The sequence below is a fragment of the Phacochoerus africanus genome, chromosome 15 (assembly GCF_016906955.1).
Source record: "Phacochoerus africanus isolate WHEZ1 chromosome 15, ROS_Pafr_v1, whole genome shotgun sequence".
Taxonomy (NCBI): Eukaryota; Metazoa; Chordata; class Mammalia; order Artiodactyla; family Suidae; genus Phacochoerus; species Phacochoerus africanus.
In genome coordinates this window covers 75039062-75059200 of record NC_062558.1, presented here as the reverse complement: position 1 = coordinate 75059200, position 20139 = coordinate 75039062, and the positions used below count along the sequence as shown (strand labels likewise).

Below are 20139 nucleotides of genomic sequence, written 5' to 3'. Positions count from 1 at the left end.
AGAAGGGGCCATCCAGGTTGGGCCAGGAGGAAAGGGGCTTTCTCTGAGCTCCCGAGCCTCCTGGGCCAGGTTGGGGTAGAAGACCCAGCCCCCAGCCGTGGCTCCTCACCTCCCAGTGGCCCTGGTGGGTCTGGGTCTTGAGCTGGAAGATCCAGTCGCCGGCATTGACTTCGGCGCAGTGGGGCACCGTGAGGATGACGGGGCGGCACAGCAGGAGGCCTGTGGGCCCGCAGGTCACCGAGGGGCTCAATACTGTCTGGGTCCCTTCCGAAAGCGGGCTGGGGCAGGGTGGAGGGTGGGAGGGAGGCCATGAGGGAGTGGTGCCCAGCTCCCGTGCCCTGGCTCCCACCCCCCGGCTCGGCTCCTGGGGTGACAGAAGGCAGGTCTGCACCCCTGGGGCTCCCAGAGGCCACAGATTAAAGAAAAATGGCTTTGAGGCGGCTGTTAGATTTTTGCCATTACACCGCAACATTCTCACAGCCAAATCTTTGCTTCCATTTTCAAAGGTTCTGCCCTCTTGGGATGTTGTGGTGAGGTGTTGCTAAAATGCCCTCTGGAAAGCTGGTATCCAGCCACGCCTCCACCAACACGCCATGGGAGGGCTGCACGCCCACACTCTTGCCAGTATGAGGGCATTATGACTTCTGAAAATATCTCTGCCAGTTCACGGAGCACAGAAACTTCCAGTGTCTCATGGGTGTTTGAATTACTATTTCTACGACAACAAATTAACTCAAACATTTTCTCATACATAACCTAGTGTGTGTATCCATGTGTATGAGACAGTATGTATGAATCACTTGTTCGCATCCTTTGCCCATTTTTGTTTTTGATTTTACTTTTTAAAACCGAATCTGTGGCATATGGTGGTTCCCAAGCTAGGGGTCAAATCAGAACAGTAGCCGCTGGCCTACACCACAGCCACAGCAATGCAGGATCCAAGCCATGGCTGCAACCTATACCACAGCTCCTGGCAATGCTGGATCATTAACCCACTGAGCGAGGCCAGGGATCGAACCCGCATTCTCACAGCTGCTAATCAGATTTGTTCATCACTGAGCCACAACGGAAACTCCCTCTGCCCATTTTTGAACTGCCACGTTCTGTTTATCCAACTGGTCTCTAAAGCCTCTTTCCATCATGAGGATATTAGCCCTTTGCCATATTGTAGCCAGCTAGTCAACTGGCTTTCAGTTTTAGGGTTTGTTGAGCTGGTTTTGCATGGCTTAAATGTGGACGTAGTAAGATCTATCAATGTCTTCCCTGGAGAACTACTTCTGGCCTTAGGATCAAGCTTAGAAGCCCCAGGTGGGCAAGCAGCAGAGAGAGAGAGGTAGAGGAGGGGGCAGCTGGGCTGGGGCTGGGGTCTCTACTCACAGGGTGTTTTCTGCCTTGTTGATGAGGAGGTACATCTCGTAGAACTTGCCCTGGGGGATGGCTCCATTGGGTACCAGCAGGCTGACCCCTAGGCAGAGAGGGAGGTCAGCAGGAGGAGAGGGCGGGAGTCCAGGGGCTTAGAACAGGGCATGGGGAATTGGCCCCCAGCAGGAAGAGAAAGACATCTGCTGAGCTCCCAATGGTCACCAGCAAGGAGTGGGAGAGGGGACAGGGTGCAAGGAAAGGCCAGGTCACTGCCCACAGAGGGGCTGTCCATACCATAGGCATTGCCATGAGGTATGGAGATGAGGCAAAGACCTAGAGTCTGAAGGTTGCCAATGCCACCTCCAGCGCTAGCTCCGTGTATGACACTGGGAACTTGTCAACTGCTGGCTTTGCAACCGGGGGTGGGCAGGCCTGCCTTTTCAACAGCACTCTGTGAGTTTGCTGAACAACAGAAGGGTATTCTTTCCCACTTCACAGATGGTGAAACTGAGGCTTAGAGAGTAAGGCAGAGGCAGGCCTGGACCCCAGGTCTCCTATCTTATAATCACTTCTCTTCCCTGGGCCTTGCTTTCCTTATCTGCGAAATGGGATCAGGGAAACCCTATCTTCTGCAGGGTGAGGGCTGGGGCTGTCTAGGAGACATGCTGAGGCCAGGCTGATGGGCGAGCAGAGCAGGGACCTACCTGTGCCAGGGATGCTGAGCCTCCCGCCCAGGCAGCCGAAGGTGCCGCTGACGCTGCTCCCCGGGTCACGGGGCAGGCCCAGGAGCTGCTGGGAGCCGAGGCTGGCACTGCGCAGGTGCAGGAAGTGGGCGTCCCGGGCCAAATCACCAGGATATGTGCCAGCCGGCAGGACCCCCATCAGGTCAGCCCCGTCTGCCAGGCCTGGCCCGGAGCCGGTGGTGCTAGAACTGTAGACCTTGATCTTGAGGCTGGGCAGGGGGTCCAGCAGGGGCGAGTTGGTCATGGGGATCTTGTCGGCTGAGTCCTGGAGGGCGTACATGGGCCCGCGGTAGATGCCAGCACTGGCGGTGAGGTCCGGAGGCACAGACGGGTGCAGGAGCTGCGGGTTGGCTGCCGGGGGTGGGGGTGCAGTCAGACCCGGCTGTGCCTCACCGGCCCCGTCCTACCCTCTGCTCCCCTCCTTCAAAAATCCCTCTCCATTGCTCCTGGGTTACTTCTTTCCTTTCCTGCATCTCTCTAATCCACACGCATCCGGTTCTCTTTGGAGCAAACTCTAGAAGAGTCTGGAGCCTCTGCTCTGGTCTGGCTGTCACAGCCCCTGGGTACTCCGCCCGCACCCGCCACCCTGGGTGCTCCCAGGTCCTTACTGGGCCTCGCCGTCTTGAAGTTGACCGGGTGGAAGCCGCCGGTGAGGGCAGCGGATGAGTCGGTGATGTCGGTGTCGAAGTCCCGGCAGTTGCGGCGGTACACCACCACCGCCACCACCATGAGGACGGCCACCACCACGAAGACGGACACCACAAGGCCTGCGTACAGCGCCACGTCCCCCGAGGGCTCCAGGACTGCAGGGACAGGAGGGCCGCGTGAGGGCTGGGGGGCAGAGACCCAGACCCTGGGGGAGCCAGAGCCGCCCGCGGTCCCTGGGGAGAGCCAGGGCCTGGGACAGACTGGTGCTGTGCTAGGTTCTAGTCTGAGCCCTGCCAGGCAAAACTTGAACCTCTCTGAGCATCCTCTCTGTAAATAAAATGGTCTATAAACACTCCCATCACCCCGGCCCTGCTTCCCTCTCGATGTGGCAAAGAGACGCAAAGGGACTCTGGGTCCCCCAGGAGTTAACTCATTGCTCTCTGCCCAGGAGGTGACAGGGCCTGTGGCTCAGCCACGGGGGCCACTGAATGTCCTGCTCAAGCTGAGATCTACGCCCAGGGCCTCACTTGCAGCCTGTGGCAATCTCTTTAGGACCCAAGGTCCTGGTTCCCAGAAACCTCTGCAAGGAGCCGCTCTGCGCTCACCTTCCACTCTGCGCTGAGGGCGGGAGGCGGAGGGGGCGGGGGAGCAAGAGAAGGAATGAGATGCATGGTGATGGATGGAGAAGGGGGAGCAGGTGGAGGGAGAAGAAGGGGCTCAGGGAGCCAACCCACGGCCACTCTCCCCACCCCAGACAGGCTGCTGGGCTGGAGGACACCCAGCTCTGGATGGGAGGCAGGGCAGGCTGCAGAAAGGCTAGAAATAACTGCACACAGCCAGGCTGGGAGGCGTCGGGGTCAAGAGGCAGGGTCTAAAATGGAGCTGTCCAACAGAACTTTCTATGATGAGGGCATCTCCCATGTCCCTGCTGTCCCCCAAGATAGCCACAGCCATGTGTGGCTCTTAAACAATTAAAATGGGGCTAGTTTGACGGTGGAACTGAGTTTTTAAATATATTTATTTTTAGTGAAGATGAATATAAGTTTAAAGGCACACATGGCTAGTGGCTACCACACTGGCCAGCACCCCCCCACCCCCCGGCCTTGCTTCCTTTGGGGGGTCCAGGAAGCCCCTGACCACTCTCTCCCTCCTAGGGGCCCCTGCAGGGGGAGGCCCACTTTCTCCGCCTGGACTCCTCCGATCCCCATGGCCCGTAGAGGCCCAAGCCTTCAGCAAGGTTGGGCATGGCTCTCAGCCCTGGTGTCTGCCCGCTCTGGCTTCCCATCTCTCCTCAGCAGCCCTCATTCTTGGGCTCCCCAGGAAAGCTGCCAGTGAGGGTCCCCGGGGCTGGGTCCTCCCGTCTCTGGGGGCTCTGGCCTCTGGCTCTGACTCTGCCTCCTGATGGCTTTGCTAATCACAGGGGCCACTTATCTGGTGATTTACACCATCTAATCAGTCACCGCTGCCCCTAGGAGCTGCACTGAGGGCCTCAGCACTGATTTTATAATTCTGGAATTATTTGGAAATTGTGGGTCAATTACCACAGGCCCATCTGCCCAAACGGTTAACACAGCGCAGCCCCCAGGGTCTGGATGATGAGCCCCTCAGGGCTGAGCAGGGCAGTGGGCGTCCCAGGAAACCTAGAAGGCTGCTGGGGGTACAGTGAGGGGCCCTGGGAGGGACAGGTGGGGACCTGCCTGTTGGCCTGTCCCAGAGCAGAAAACAAAGGGGACGGGGCTGAGGTCAGCAGCTTGGGCCAGATACTCAGGCTCAAATCCTGGCTGGGTCCTTGGGACGTCCCTTCTCTCCGAGACTGAGTTTCTTCTCTACAACAGGAGGGTCAGGAGGGCGTCCTAGGGCCTCTGTCAGCCGAGGGGCTGCCTGCCTGACCGTGAGGGAGACCACGCCATGTGCAGTGTCACCAAGGGCTGGTGGGCCAGACCTTCAACTCTCCCTGCCCTTGGCCCTGCCCTGCACCCCACTTCCTAGAAAAGCCAGCCAAGTGGAACCCGGGATCCCCCCCCTTGGAAAGAGGACAGCCATGAAATGGGACTTACGGTGGCTTTTGGGGTCACTTAGAGTTTTCTTATCTGTTGAGGGAAATAAAGGAAAGAAATGACACAGGTGGCAGGGGAGGGTGGTGGAGCAGGTGACAGGAAGACGCGGGGATGCGAAGACGGCGTGGATGTGGTGGGTGCAGGGGCCCCGAGGGGCTGTTCCACTGCAGACTGGGCAGTGGGGACTGGGGGTGCCTCCAGAGTCCCCATCTCCCGAGGACTCACTCTGCACGCACAGCCCGTCAGTGCAGTTCTTGGAGTCGAGCAGGGTCCCACTGCAGTCCCGACCTCCGTTCTGGGGTGGGGGTGCCATGCACTCGCGGCTGCGCCAGTGGGCGCACTCGGTGCTACAGGCTGACCACTTGCTCCACTCGGTCCAGGCGCCGTCGACTGTGGGGGCAAAGCACGTGGTGAGTGGGGACACGTGCACACAGACACGTGTGCAGGACACAACAGTGCACGTGCTCTCGCACATGCGCGCACACACACACACAAACACACACACACAGCGTGGCAGGGAAAGAGAAACCCAAGACACACACAGGCGGCCTTCTAGAGAAATCCATGCAATACGCCATTGCACAGACACATGCACACAGGGCCACGTGCGCAAAACACCGCAGTGCACATGCTCGTTCATGCACACACACACATACAGCATGGCAGGGAAAGAAGCACCCAAGATGTACACACAGGCCTTCCAGAGAAATCCACGCAACACGCCACTGCAGTCAGGTACCGGGGGAAAGAGCACCAACAGACACATAAGGTCACACACAGATATGGCCTGGGGCACAAGTGGTCACACAGACAGAAACACAGATGGAAAACACCCCATCATTCACGCAACCACATCTGAAAGAGACAGAACACAGACCAACCATCGGGGACCCAGTGTAAGACACAAAGAGAAGAGGACCGAGGCAGGGTGGGGGTCGCAGCAGCGTGTGCCTGGCGGTCAGGGGCCGGAGCACAGGTCCTCTGACCCTGGGCACCTTGGGGCCCTTGGCCTGGGGGCTGAGGCTGAGAACCGTCGGTTTGGAGGGCAGAAGAGCCCTCAAAACGTAGCTCAGAGCCTCTGCCTCATCTCTCCCACAGCCCAGGGCAGAATAAGAGGTCAGAGGTCATAGCATCCAGCTGTGCCCCCGACAAGCACCTTCTGCTCCATCCCCTGTGGGGAGAGAGAGCACTGTCCTGACTGGCAGACACCACAGCACACAGGGCGGTGGCAGGGGATGGGCCTGGGCAAGGTGCCACCCTGCCAGTGGCCTTACCTGGGCATACGGTGGTGCAGGCAGTCTTCTGGAAGGCCTGGCCCTCACAGAAGGCGCCTCCATTGAGTGGGGCGGGGTTGGTACAGGTCCGTGTGCGCTTCTGCCAGCCTCGGCCACAGCGGTTGGAGCAGGGCGACCACTCTGCCCAGCTGGACCATCCGCCATTCACTGTGAGAATAGAGGGTGTTACGTGGTTGGGCTGGCTCTTCACCCCATGGACTCCCAAGTCCCACCCCCAGCTCTGACCAGGCCCCTCTGAGCTGGACCCCTCCTGCCTATGTGGCTGGGGACTCAGACACCAGCGGGCATACCTGGGCCGCACCTGTCAGCACCAGAGGGGACTCAGCCAGGAGGTCACGGTCTATTCCTACCCCACGGTACGATGGCAAAAGAAGGCCCAGAGGGAGCTGACCCTTAGGCAGGGTCTCCCCGTGATTGACAGGGGCCCGGAACTGGAACCCAGTAGAGGGCTCTTTCTCCAACACTCATCTCAGCTGTGGCTCTAGCCCTGCTATCCAAGGGGACAGTAAGGAACAGCCTGTGGGCCTGGGCGGCGGTCCCTAACTCTGCTAGAACAACTGGCTCAGGTGTGGGGATACCGACTGGGTCTTGCCCAGCCCTGACTCCCAGAGAACTGGGGCTTCTTCAGGGATAAGCAAAGGGCCTGAGAAGGGAACAGTGCTCCTGGCTGGGGACCCCGGATGACCTGATGTCACCACTAGCTTTGCTGTGTGACCTTGGAGAAGGTACCTCCCCTCTGTGGTCTCCTCCTCCCCTACTGTTCACCAGGGCCCTGCTGGCCTCCCGGAGGAGGCAGGGTCAGGTGAGCCTTATGGCCCCAGGCCTTCTCTCCCCGCCCCCACCCTGCGCCGCACCATAGACGATGATGGTGGCCGTGGTGCTGCGGCGCTTGGCCACGATGTTCTTGGCCACGCAGGTGTAGTTGGCCGTATCTGACAGGCGGGCCTGGCGGATGATGAGGTTGTGGTCGATGGTGAGCAGGAAGTTGGTGTCCTGGCTGGGGTCGATGATGTCTTCGTTCTTGAGCCATTCTACCTGCAAGGGTAGGGTTGGGGGTGTGAGGGCCCAGTGCCTGCCCCCCTGCACCCCAAGGGCTGGGACCTCTCTAGAGGGGAAGGGAGGCCTGATCATAGACAGGACAGCTATTGGATCCAGTTCCACCCTGCGGGAACACTGGGGGCAGGGTCTCCATAGGCCAGAACGCAATGGTTGAGACGATCACCCATCTGCTGGGCAGCCTTGGGAAGGGACTTACACTTGGCCTCAATTTCATCAAGTCAACAATGCCATCAAATCTAAGATGGATTTTTTTTTTTTCTTTTTAGGGTTGCACTTGTGGCATATGGAAGTTCCCACGCTAGGGGTCAAATTGGAGCTGCAGCTGACTGCCTACACTGCAGCTCATGGCAACGCTGGATCCTTAACCCACTGAGTGGGGCCAGGGATCGGCCCTGCATCCTCATGGACCTATGTTGGGTTCTTGACTGCTGAGCCACAACAGGATCTCCTAAGATGGAATTTAATAGCACCTACACACAGAGCTGCGGTGCGATGAAACGAGTTAGTGTTCAGAAAGTGCAGAGAATATGCCTGGCTCATGGTAAGTACTAAATAGTACACGTCTTCATCATCAACTCTGCAAACAGACTCTCTTAGCCAGGGTGAGAGGCCTGGCAGTGATTACCTAGCAATCCCAGCTCAGCCACTCACTAGCCAGATCACCCTGGGCGACCACTTCACCTGTCCCAGTGCTGCGTCCGCACCCTATAGGGTTGCTATGAGGCCCAGTGTGCCGAGTGCTGGGCACGTGTGGGAGTCCCACGAGTGGGAGCTATCACAGAGCTGTCTGAGCCCATTCCTAGTCAGTGGCCTGGGCAGGGAGAAGGCTAAATAATCAGAGCAAGGTTCTGAGGTCTGCTCCTGAGCTGGAAGCACAGGGTCCTCCCATCTTGCCAATCCAGGGTCCCTGGCAGCAAAGCTGTGATGGTCCCCCATGCTCTGGCTTGACTCCAGGACCACGAGTGCTGGGAGCAGGAGATGGGGAGGGGGCCAGTGAGGGGCCAGGTGGGCCCTACCCAGGATGCACGGGCCACGTGGTACAGGAAGGTGTGATCAGCTCACACACAGCATTATGAGACCCTTTGATGTCCGTAAAGCTGGCGCCTGGGTTCTGGGGTCAGGGAGACAGTGTGTATGGTCACTCCTAGGAGCCCTGGAGGTTCCTGCCCCAGCTCTGCCCCATCCCATGGGGTTATTTATGCCGTGGAGGGCCCAGCTGGGGTCTGGTACATGCTGAGTTCTATAGAGCTGGCAGTCCCTTTCTTTGTCTCTAGCCTTGACATCCCCATCTGTGAAATGGGAGAGCTCTGGGAGGCTGAGGCATTGCAGCTGGTGGTAAATATTATGCCTGGCTGGCTTCTGCCTTGCCCAGAGTTCCTTCCCTTTGTCCCCACTCACCTCAGCCACAGGTACCCCCTCTGGTGGGCGGCACTGAAGGAGAACCTCGTGGTCCAGGGGCACTTCCTTGCCCAGAGGCTCCTGATCGAAGTTCTTACGCAGGTCTGGGAGAAGGGAAAGAGTTCCCAGGTACAGTCAGGCGGGGGCAGGGAGGAGGCCAGCCTGGCAGAGCTGGATCCTGAAGTGCCCCACTCTAGCCACTAGGTGGCAGTGCACATCAAGGGAACATTCACAGGGCCACCTGGCCTTTTACCTGGGGAATTTCTTCTCCAAAGTAGGGGCCTCAAAAGGTGGACTTGGGGGAGCAGGATTCATTCCATGACTCTGGAATCCTAAGCACATAGTGGCCTGGGACAGTAAGGAAGTTGATAGCTTCCTCATATAAAAGTAGTTGAAAAGGGGCCATTAGAAATCCTGGGACCAAAGGTACCACAGGTTCTGGATCATGGAGCCTTCTTGTTTTTTTTGGTTTCTTTTTTGCGGGGCACATGGAAGTTCCTGGGGCAGAGACAGAACCCAAGCCACAGTAGTGACCCATGCCAATGCAGTGACAACACTGGCTGCTGCACCACAAGCTAACTCCTCAGATCCTTCTGAGCTGGCATTCCTGTGCCCCGATGCCTGTGTGTGTGGCAGTCCCTCTTCAGGACCCACAGGGAAGGGGAAAGGACCTGGGGAATGGGGGGTGGGGATGTCAGGGAGGCATACATGCAATGCGGACATAGGCCCGGCGACTCTTGGTGGTGCCCGCAGAGCTCCAGGCCACGCACTGGCACCAGTAATCCTCCAGCCCGAACAGCTCTTCCACCTGCTGCCGTGACACCTCGATCTGTACCTCTCGCACCTGCAGGCCTGGGAGGAGGAGAGAGAGGGGCCATCGGGGACAGGTCTGGGGACAGGAGACCTAGGACATAGGACCACGACCTCTCTCCTTTCCAACCCCTGCCTCCCGAGTTCCGCTGGCTCCTCCCAAGTGCCCCCCCATTTCTATCTATTTTTCTCATCTTTTCTGTCTCAAGCCTGGCCCAAGCCGCCACCACAGCTCACGTGGCAACTGCAATGGCTAACCAAGCCCTCTATTCCCATGCAATCCACTTATTTTTTTCCCCCTTTTTAGGGCTGTACCTGCGGCATATGGACATTCCCAGGCTAGGGATTGAATTGGAGCTGCAGCTGCTGGCCTACACCACAGCCACAGCAATGCCAGATCCAAACTGCATCTGCAGCTTGTGGCAATGCCAGATCCTTAACCCACTAAGTGAGGCCAGGAATCGAACCCGTGTCTTCATGGATACTAGTTGGGTTCATAACCCGCTGAGCCACAACGGGAACTCCCAACCCACTTTCTACCCTACAGCCAGTGTGTGCTCTTAAAAAGGCACACATGGCATGTCATTGCCCTGGCTATGTCTTCAGTCATCTTGGTGTAAAGACCCAGGCCCTCCATGTGGCCTCCAGGCCCTGCACAATCTACCCACTGTAGCCTCACTGGGCGTCTTCCAGGCCTTCACGTCCCCCCGCCTCCCTAGCTACAGGGCTTTTGCATATCCAGTCCCCTCCCTGGAAATTTCTTCTGTCCTTTCTGTGTCCACTGAAGTCCTAGTTACGATCAGTTTGGGTTGGGCTTTGGAAGGAAGCCCCCCTGAGGCTGGCCCACTCCACCCGCTTTCAAAGGACCCCGTAGCACTCCCACCACTGTGCTTGACATTGGTCTGTGCAGTTATCATTCCCCACCCAGTCTGACTCCCTCAAGGCATTGATCATTACCTGGCACTGTATTATTCACTGAAGTGTTCATGTGTTAACTGCCTACCTCCTGCAGGGCAATGAGGTGGGGCGTTGCCCTGTCCACTCCTGTGGCCCAGGGCCTGGCACAGACAATGGGCTCAACAAACACGAGGTGAGCATGTGGCCTCTCTCCGGTTATGGCTCAGGAGCCTGTAGGGCTGGGGCTGGGGGGGAGGCCCCTCTTCCTGGAAACCCCCAACCTCTCAATGGCTCCCTGTCAGGGCCCGAGGGCCTTCCTGGAAAACTGGATCCACCAACCGACAGAGAGGGAATCTCTCAATCTTCTGCCAGCCCTCCCTTGATAAAGCCCTCTACACTCAGGAAAGAGATGTGGGCACCCATCTGAACCTCCTTCCCAAAGCTTGTGGGTGGACTGTGAGGCCTCCTCCAGGAAGTGCCCCTCCCCCCTGCCCGATTGCCCCCTAGCTGCAGACTTCCTAAAGCTGCTTCCCCTTGCCCTCAGGTATCTCAGCTCACCTCCCACGGTTGCATGTGGGTTGATAAGCCCCTCGAGGGCAGGACTGTTCATTGCCCTACCATGGAATGGTGGTTAAGTGGAGGGCTGGATGGCTAGACAGATTTGAATCCTGGCCCCACCCTCACTCCCCAGCTGTATGACCTTTGCTCGGTCAGCCTCTCTGAGTAAAACACTCAGAGAGTAAAATACTCAGGGTAAACTCGACATGAGTCATGGCAATCTAAGCACCCAACCCAGACTGGACACGAATCTACTCTGGCAGCTCCTCTGGATCCCCGTGCTTATATATGCGGAGAAACTGAGGCTCAGAGAGGGTAGCCGGCAGGCCCAAAGTCCCACAGCAAGTGGCCAGCAGAGCCGGGATCAGCTATCTGGATTGCCCGGTGGTAGAGCTCTGTCCAGCAACACGTGGCATCTCTCTGGACCCCTCCCAGTGAGGTCACTGCCTTAACTCTCCTGTATGCTGAGGGAGGGGCCCTTGCATTGGGAGACTGGAACAGTGGGGCACCCTGTCCTAATGGCCAGGGATCCAAATGGGAGGGGGCTGGGGGCCAGCTGTAGGGGAGCACCAGGCGGGAACTTCTTTGGTGGAGCTGGCTCTGCCTGCTGGAGTGGTTGCCAAGTGCTTGCTCCACCAGTGATGCTTCATGGCCTGGGACTGGAGAGCAGGGCCCTGCCCCTTACTTACTGGACTAGGAGCCTAGAGGTGTGGTCCCTCTCAAAGGGGGTCATCAATCCAGAAGGTTTCAGGAGCACCCAACAGCCAGACAACCCAGCGCGCGATGGTCACCAGGAAGCACAGAGGAGGACAGGGGCCTCAGGTCTTCCAGACTTGGGGCCCACACTAGATGTTCCCCTGGCACGATGGCCATGTGGCAGGCAGTGCCTGGACTAGGACACCCAGGCCTGGGCTGCCTGCCCCGACCTGGCATGAGCTAGAGGGTGGGCTTGCCCTGCCTCTCCTGGCCCACAGCTGTCATCCCCTATGTTTTCAGGGCCTCAGGGAGTGCCAGCTAGGGCTTGGGGTTGTGAGCAGGAGGAACCGGCCATGCTGCTGCCAAGTGTACGGCCCATGGGACCACTGTCCGTTCTTTGTGGCTAACAGAACAACAGTGCCTCGATTTCCAGGGCTGGCAGGGCTCTGCCACCATGAGCCTGGGGTTGGCAGGGCTGCCCAGTGCTGCCACCTGCAGGTAAGCCGAGTGAGCGGTCCCCTCCCTGGCCTGAATCTGGGAAAGGCTTTTCACCCCTGAGGGTCCTGCACTTATAAACAGGGGCTGAGCTCTGGGAGATGGGAGGGGCCGGGGGGCTCTGCCTCCTGGCTGGGTGGGGGCACCCAGGACCCTGAACACACCTATGGGACCTTAGGCTTCCTCTTAGTTTTCCACGCCTCTGCCGCTCTCCTTTCTCCCTCGGAACTTGAGCTACATCCTAGTACCAACTCCACAAGTTGACTTAATATATCTGCTTTTTTTCCAAACCTAAAACAATTTATTTCTTTTTAAGGATGTGAACATGAATTTCTACTGCGAATGAAAAAGGAAACCAAAACATCATAGGTATCAAAAGGATCGCACATACCACAAAATCATAATATTTAGAATTATGGCTAATAAGGAGCTGCCTACACATGTCTATTTTTCCCCCCTACATTTCTAGCCACAATCTTTCATTCACCTCTTAATATGACCACAATTCTGTAAAATCATTTTCTCTGGAGATACCAGAAAGATAATTTAGTCTCTGCTAGCTGATTTATCAAAATTTGCTTTTATTATTGATAGCTTTATCACCGAGAATTTCTTTTATCTTCAAAACTCATTTTTGGTAATAGCTTATAAATTTGGGGAAACTATCAAATTTGGGGTTCTCTATCAAAGCTCTTTCATATGGAAGCTATCATATTTGAAGGTAAAACAACTGATTTCTATAAAGGAAGCCTTTTCATCATTACTGTGAATAGAAACAGTTTCACTGCTGGTACACAGAGCCCAAAGCAGCAATGGTCTAGAATGCTGGCTGGGTGCTGGGGGAAGACAGAATAACGCTGGTCCCCCACTGGACTTGCTCTCTGATGTGAGCAGAGGATGGAAGGAAACTGGAAAAGGGAGCTGGAGCTCAGCAAGGGATTTGCTGCTGTTTCACCTGGTCACCCAAAGTCAGATGGGGCACACAATCGACCCCTGGGGGAAGTACGGATCTTGGGTGAACCCCAGAGGGGAAACTGAGGCCCAGGGGTGCCGTGGCTGGGTATGGTCTCCCAGGGAGAAGCGTAGAGCCAGGCCCAGGGCCCTGGGGGTACCAAGCGAGTGGGGCGAGCTTACCGGTGGCCTCGTCCAGGCCCTCCTGTGTGACGTGGTTGTTCTGGCTGACCCACTCGCCGTTGCACTTGAAGTAGATTTGCGTGGCGGGAAAGGCGCGGCAGCGCAGCTCCACGGGCTTGTTCTTCACGATGTAGGCGTCCTGCGGCTCCTGCAGGAAGAGGGGCAGCCGCTCTGCTGGTGCTGATGGGAAGGAGTCGGGGAGCACCTCGCTGCCTGGGTCAGCGCCTGCGGAGGGGAGAGGGGAGGGCTCCGTGAGGCCGCAGGCTGGGGGGCCCTGGGTCCCCTCGATCCCCTGGGGGGCCGCAGCCAAGAATGGAGGCAGGGGGAGGTGGAGAGGTGGGCAGCTGCAGGAGCCTGGCTGGGATGTCCTCTGAGACCTGGGCAAGGCCTGGCATCCCGGGGCCTCAGTTCCCCACTCCACCCTGCCCTGAAGAGGCCGTGTTGTGGAGCCAGTCCCAGCTCTATGCTGAGTGATTTGAGATCTTCGCAAATGGAGGAGTCGGGGTGGCCCTGGGGGAGGTGAGGCAGTCCGTCAGGGCAAGGACACCCCTCTCCCATTCTCCCCAGTGTTCCAGGCACTGGCCCCCTGGGCCTCCCTCTGGTTTCCCAAGGTGATGCCACAGTCTGTGAAGAGCTGGAAATGGAGCTCAAACCAGGCCAGCTCTGCCTCGAGGCCACTGCTGCCCTTTGCAGCCCCAGCCAGCCACTGATGCAAGTAGGGAAGCAAGCCAGGGCCCGTGGGGGTGAGGGGTGAGCCGAAGTGGGCTGAGGTGGAGGGGCAGTGCTCTGGGCTTCCTGGTGCTTGTTCCCAGAGAGCCTCCTCCTCCAGGAAGCCCACAGCAGGTGGCAGCATGGAGGGGAGACCACCTTCCCTGCAGCCTCTACCCAGAGCTTCCCCTCTTCTGGACTGGGGCTCTGATCTGCCCCTTCGCCCTTCCCACTCCAGCCAGATCCACACGTTTGGCCGATGGATGAGGACATTCGGGAGGTTGTGCCCACGGCCATCTCCTCCCCCAAAGGGGCCAAATGGAAACCCTGGCCCCCGCTGCCTCCCTGGAAAGGACAGCGCCTCGGGAGGTGAGACAAACAGGAAGGGAGGGGGGCCTGGCCATCACCAGCGCAGGGAGGGAGGGAAACCAGGCCGAGCCAGGCTACTGGTTCACAATCCACTTAGGAAAATTGACTTTCCAATGGCAAGGGCCAAACAATCAGGTGGCTGGGGCCGACAGCAGCAGGGGGCTTGTCCTCTTCTGCTAATGGCTCCAGAGGAAACCATGAATTAAGCTGCAGGGGTGCACGTCTGCCCAGCCCCTCGCCAGCCCGCTGTGGCCTTGTCACTGTCCCAGCGCTCCAGCCCTTCAGGTGGAGCGTGGTTCCCAGAAGGCCAAGGGTGGGACATGCCAGAGCCAAGGAGTACCACTCTGGGCAAAGGGGGGAATGGGATGCCCAGTTCTTCAAGAGTAGAATGAACAAAACATGCCTGACATGCTTAAGCCACGTGGACCAGGAGCTCCTGCTAAGATGGGGGCTCTGAGAAAATACCTCGGTTGACACTGGCCCCAGGCTCTGGGCTCTGGGTGGGGTGTGGGGGCTGAAGGGGAAGCCAAACAAGAAGGGCGTTGAATCCAGCTCCATCCAGCATGTTCTGTGTGACCCATGGAGAGCCCTTAATTCTGACCCCATTAAGGGCTCTGAAGAGGACAGAGATGTGAACACTCTCCTCTCTCTGGGATCTTTTGAGGATCATATGAGATAAACATGCATCAGAGCCTAGGAGGGGCCTGGCATTGTAGGTACACATGGCTGTGTCAAAATAGTAACTGATGCTTCCCTTGAATCAGCTGCTGTGTTTTCAGTCACATAGTTAATTTGCCTAATTCTTACAACAGCTTTGTAGGGTCTATTATACTGGTCCCCAGTTTCCTGATGGGGAAACTGAGGCTCAGAGCAGTTAAGCAACTTGCCCAAGGACACACAGCTTGCAAGAGGCAGAGCCAAGGTTTGAACCCAAAAAACCAGACAGCAGCATTTAGGACGTTATCCCGGGTTCTGCGCTTCCCTGGAGTACACTGCCCCTGAACACTGTGTCCCCACACCTGAGAATCCAATAGACCCTGATACTGGCCGGCTCTCTACAATGATGGCAGCTCTCTCGTCAAAGGGCCAGACGAGGCTGGAACCGTTTTTCTTGTTTCGAAATTGGGGAAACTGAAGTTCATCCAAACTGATGCAAGGTCACCCGCTTAGGGTGCACCTAAACAGAGAACAGTGCTGAGGATTCCTGAGGCCAAGCCTCCCCCACACCTGCTTCCCTCTGCCACGTAAGGGGATACTTCTATAGATAAACTGGCAGCCCCTATGGTCTGAGAGTGTGGGCAGTTGATAGTGAAATGACATAAGTGTCCAGGGGGTTGGACCTTGGTCTCCTGGTGGCCTGAGAGCTGCTCACCAGGCTGGGCAGTTCTAGGGAGAGCAAGATGGAGCCAGGAGGGCACCTTGCCCACCTCCTGCCGTCAGCATCCTGCTTCAGTTTCAGGAGCCCCTGGGTCTGGACCAGGCCTTCCTGGCCTCGGGGACCTCACCTGTGAAATGAGGGGACTGGGTCCCCCACTGGGGGTGGTGGCCACGAGGGCTTGTGCCTGAGAGCCCGTGGGTGCAGCTGCAGGCTTGCCCTACCTTCTAACCACACGGCCCCCGGCCTCCAAGTGACAGCCACCCTGGCTTTCTGTGGCACTGCGGGCTGTATTTACGACTTTATTTTATAACCTTAATGTGGCTCATTTATAAAGCAGGCACAGACTCAACTGAGGAAAGTAAACATTCGACATCCATTAGTGAGCAGGCCTGAGTCTGGTGGCCCCGGGGCCCTGCCCTCCCTGCCCCACCCCGGCGCGCGGCCTTGGCACAAAGCTCAGCTCTGGTCCTGGCAGGAGTGCAGCTGGGCGTTCTCATCAGTGCCTCCCTGTCATTCAGGGCAGTGCCATGCAGTCACTACCCACTTGCCAATGTCCCCCCTCCCCCAGGTGACCTACAGAAGCTGAGGAAGAACCAAGGCCTGACCTGAGATCCCTCTCCAGAGACACCATGGGCAGACTGTGTGGGTGCGTTGGGCCCCTGCCCTGACCAGTGGACACGTCCCCTCCTCCCGGGCGCTGGCTTGGGCCTTGGTGGCTCCACAGGTGTCCAGGAGGAGGGCCACCTGAGCCTGTCCTCTCCAGTTTGGAGGGAGAAGGACAATAAAATCTTGGGGTTCCTGGGAGCTTCCTCTGCCAGATCGAGGGCATTTTATATTAATTCACCGAGCTTTGCAACAATCCTAGACAGAAGTTTCTTTTTTGGTCTTTTGTGTCTCAGTAATCTTTACCCAGTACATTTTCTTGATAATTTTATCCCAAGGTCAAAAGAAATCCCTAGTGGTTCTGTTTATTAAGTAGTTAGATACAACCAGCTTACGTGTGTGTGTGTCCTAACACCTTAGTAGCCATTTGGAAAAATAATACACATCAATTGAAAGCAAAAAATACTATTTGTATTCCATTCCTAAAAAGCCACAATGACTTATGAAGGGGAAGTGTGCCCCTGTTGGGTCCTGCAAATCAAATCTTGGAATCATAGTGAACACTGCCACCCTTCTAGCTTGTCTCTGGGCACTCCCAAATGCCAAAATCCCAGCTTTGCAAAGACAGAGGCCATTCGAAGGCAGGAAGTGTGATGTTATATTGAAATTGTCACCTATCTTGAGCTCGTAGTTGTCATGGTATCTGGCAGTTGCCCAGTATGGCTGTGTTTCCTTGAAGATTAAAAATAATCCACAGCACCCCTGTGAATTGGCAGCAGCACCCCAGGGTGCTGAGGCACGCAGTTTGGGAACCACATCCCTATGAGTTAGGTACTATTCTTGCCCCCATCCTAGAGATGAGGAGAAGTGAGGCCAAGGGAGTTTAAGTCGCTGGTGCAGGGCTAAAAAGCCTGAACAGAGCAGAGCTGGGGAGCACATCCGGGCAGCTGGATACCTGGATCTGACTTCTGAACTGGAAACTGGCATTTATGTCCACTATCTGCCAGGCGCTTCCAATATTTCACCTCATTTATTCCTCTCAATCCCCAAGGTGAGCATTATCTGCTCATGTTACAGATAAAGACATGGGGCATCAAGGGACTTGTCTGAGGTCACTGGGTTAGTGGGAGGAAGCCAGGCTTGGAGTCTTATCTCTTGGCCACCCTGTCTCCCTGGCTTCACTACCTTTCCCCACTGCTCCAACCTCACGGAGGAAAATAAACACCTCAGAAAACGTCCCCCAGGAGGAGCCTTTGCCACTGCCGGGCCAGGTGTGGATTTCCTCCTGGTGGGGAAATGGCCCACAGAAAGTGTATCTTTTCCAGTAGCAGAATTCATTTGAACCTATGGCTGCAAATATGCAACCTGCCTTTACAGCTGCATCCTCAGAAGGCCCAGCTTCAAGATAAAGCTATAAAAGGGGACATATCCCTGCACGGATGTAACCAAAGACGGTCCAAAATGAGAAAAGAACTGAGGTCAGGAGCCCTGGGTCTGCACGCCAGCTGGGCCTGGCATCGCCATGTGGCTGTCTTCTCAGGCTTCAGGGCCCCCACCTGCCAAATCAGGAAGCTGGTCAAGTCAATCTCTCAAGCCCTCCCCTGGTTCTCATACTGAGAGATCTGATGATGCCTGATGGGGAATTGGTTGATGTAGGAGAGGTCCCTGTTGGGTAAAAGTTTCCCTCTTGAAATGAACTTGCTTAAAGTGGGGTCACTGTTCTTGCCATTGTCATTCCTGGCTCAAAGGCCCAGCACCTACTGGTGTCCTAAGGCACAGGGTAGAGGGAGGCCGAGGAGGGAGGGGGAGGAACTATTTGCTGTGGAGCTCTCCCAACTGTGCCACAGCCCACCCACTCCGGCCTCAGATCAAAATGACCACCGGTGTCTCTGGGGGGCTCCACTCAAACCCTCGCTTCTCATTTACCTGCCTGTATGGGGTCTCTTGTCTGCAGGTCTCACTCGGATGCACTGATTCACAGAGATAGAGGTTACCTGAAGGATCATCTCATACAACATCCCCTATCAACTCCATATCCAAACTTGACTTGCATACCTCTGGGGACGGGGAGCTCACCACTGCATTTCTCACCCAGGTTCTCCTCTAGGCAACTCTAACAGAAAGTCTTCCTTACTTTTCAGCTGAAATTTGCTCTCACAGTTTCCAGCCAGTGCTAGAGTTTTAACTTCTGTGGTTATGCAAGACAGTATGTTTTCTCTTCCCCATGAGAGCGTCCCAGCCTGAGGTCGCAGCCTGCCCACCATGACCTTGTTGTCTTTCTTTTGAATATTCACAAGACAGTTTTGCCTCCCCTCACCATCAGGCTGGCTTCTTCATGGGCTAGTTCCATTCTGCTCACAAACCACTTTAAAATGTTGGGAGGGGAGGTGACCAGATGTGGTCTGACAGTACCTTCCTGCTTCTGGAGGCTTGAAGGCTCCATGGTAGTTGTGGCAGCTGCTTCTAGGTGTCCAGGTGTCCAGGACAGGATACCTGTCCCCTGGGAGGGGAGTGGAGCCTTCAGGGCAGAATAGGGAGTCAGAGCCCAGTCTCCACCTGACAACAGGACCTGCACACGCCTTCCCAGGGGCTGGGCCTGGGCAGTCCCAGATGTGGAGGCACACCTGGCAGGTGGGAGGTCCTGGTGGGGAGGAAGTCAAGTCCACAGACTTGTTTAAGAGGTACAAGAATCTAAGCCATTAGAATAAATAGAAGCCAGGGCCCTTGGATATGCAGGAAGTGACTTCAGGACAAAGGTAAAGAAACTGTATTTCTGGAGCTCCTGCTGTGGCACTATGGAATCTGTGGCATCTCTACAGCGCTGGGGCGCAGGCTGGATTCCGGGCCTGGCACAATGGGCTAAGGATCTAGCATTGCTGCACTTGCAGCATCGGTCACAACTGCGGTTTCGATCTGATCTGATCCCTGGCCTGGGAACTCCACATGTTGCAGAGCCGTCAAAAAAAAAAAAAAAAAAAAGAAGAAGAAGAAGAAGAAAAGAAAGAAAGAAACTATATTTCCCAGAGCTACCCCTGAGAGGAGGGAGAGGTTAAAACTACAGCGTCAGGCATCCTTGGATGGAAGACCCTGGGCCCAGCCTCCAGGCTAGACAGGCACAGAGTGGAATGCACTGGCCTGAGAGCCAGCAGATCCTGTCAATCCTCATTCTGCCACTGAGACCTTGGGAAGGCCTCGGTTTCCCCATCTATGAAAAAGGAGCTAACAGCTGCTGCCCTGGCCGCTGTGAAGTGTTGCTGCGAAGGTCGGTGGAGAAAACAGAGGCAAATGTGCTCTATGAACTGTGTAGGGCCTGTGCTCCAGGGAAAGGCACCAGGCAGGAAATATTCTCTGGCTGAGCCACATGTGGGGAGTCCTGAACCCCCATGCTGACAGAGTCCTTGCCCTGTGGATACCTGAGCCCCTGCTGGCTGTAAGCCCGGCAGGTCGAGAGCAGAGGGGCCTGGAGCCCTGTTCCACCAGCTCAGAGAGGGACAGTGACCAAAGCAGCATCACACAGCAGATCAACAGTCCAGCTGGACCAGAGCCCTGTTTCGGATGCAGGGCTGAGGAGGGAGATGGCACAGCATGGGCATGCCTATGGGGAAAAGCCTGGGCTCTGTATTTCCCCTGCCTGGGATGGAAACTCACTACCAACCATTTCAGCCAGGGCCACCCTGGCCAACAGGGCAGAGACCTCAGAGGCTGCAGTGATCTAGGAGAGAGGGCCTTGAGACCCCTGTCCCCTGGTCTGTGCCCCCAGGTGGGCAACGAACCCAGGCCTGGGACCCCAGGCTCAGCAGCAGGGGGCAGGTCTCTGCGGCAGAGCAGGGCTGGCTGGTGCATGGTGGTACCCACACTGCGGGGCAGAACTGGGAGAGGAGAAGGGGGGCAGGCAGAGGGTGGGGGGAGAGAAATGCGCCACGCTGGGC

General features: G+C 56.7%; 1 protein-coding gene across 2 annotated transcripts in view; it reads right to left on the bottom strand.

The window, feature by feature from the left end:
• Positions 1-20139, bottom strand: part of UNC5B (unc-5 netrin receptor B) — an 85152-nt gene that overhangs the window by 5788 nt on the left and 59225 nt on the right. Inside the window, exons 2-12 of one of the 2 annotated variants that reach the window (XM_047760577.1) lie at positions 13153-13377; positions 9271-9414; positions 8563-8666; positions 6960-7140; positions 6085-6252; positions 5036-5200; positions 4811-4843; positions 2714-2908; positions 2067-2456; positions 1378-1465; positions 110-278 (exon numbers count right to left, since the gene is read on the bottom strand). In XM_047760577.1, the coding sequence (XP_047616533.1) occupies positions 110-278; positions 1378-1465; positions 2067-2456; positions 2714-2908; positions 4811-4843; positions 5036-5200; positions 6085-6252; positions 6960-7140; positions 8563-8666; positions 9271-9414; positions 13153-13377 (1862 nt within the window). The remainder of the gene's footprint in view (positions 1-109; positions 279-1377; positions 1466-2066; positions 2457-2713; positions 2909-4810; positions 4844-5035; positions 5201-6084; positions 6253-6959; positions 7141-8562; positions 8667-9270; positions 9415-13152; positions 13378-20139) is intronic. The other variant, XM_047760579.1, reaches the window with a different exon arrangement.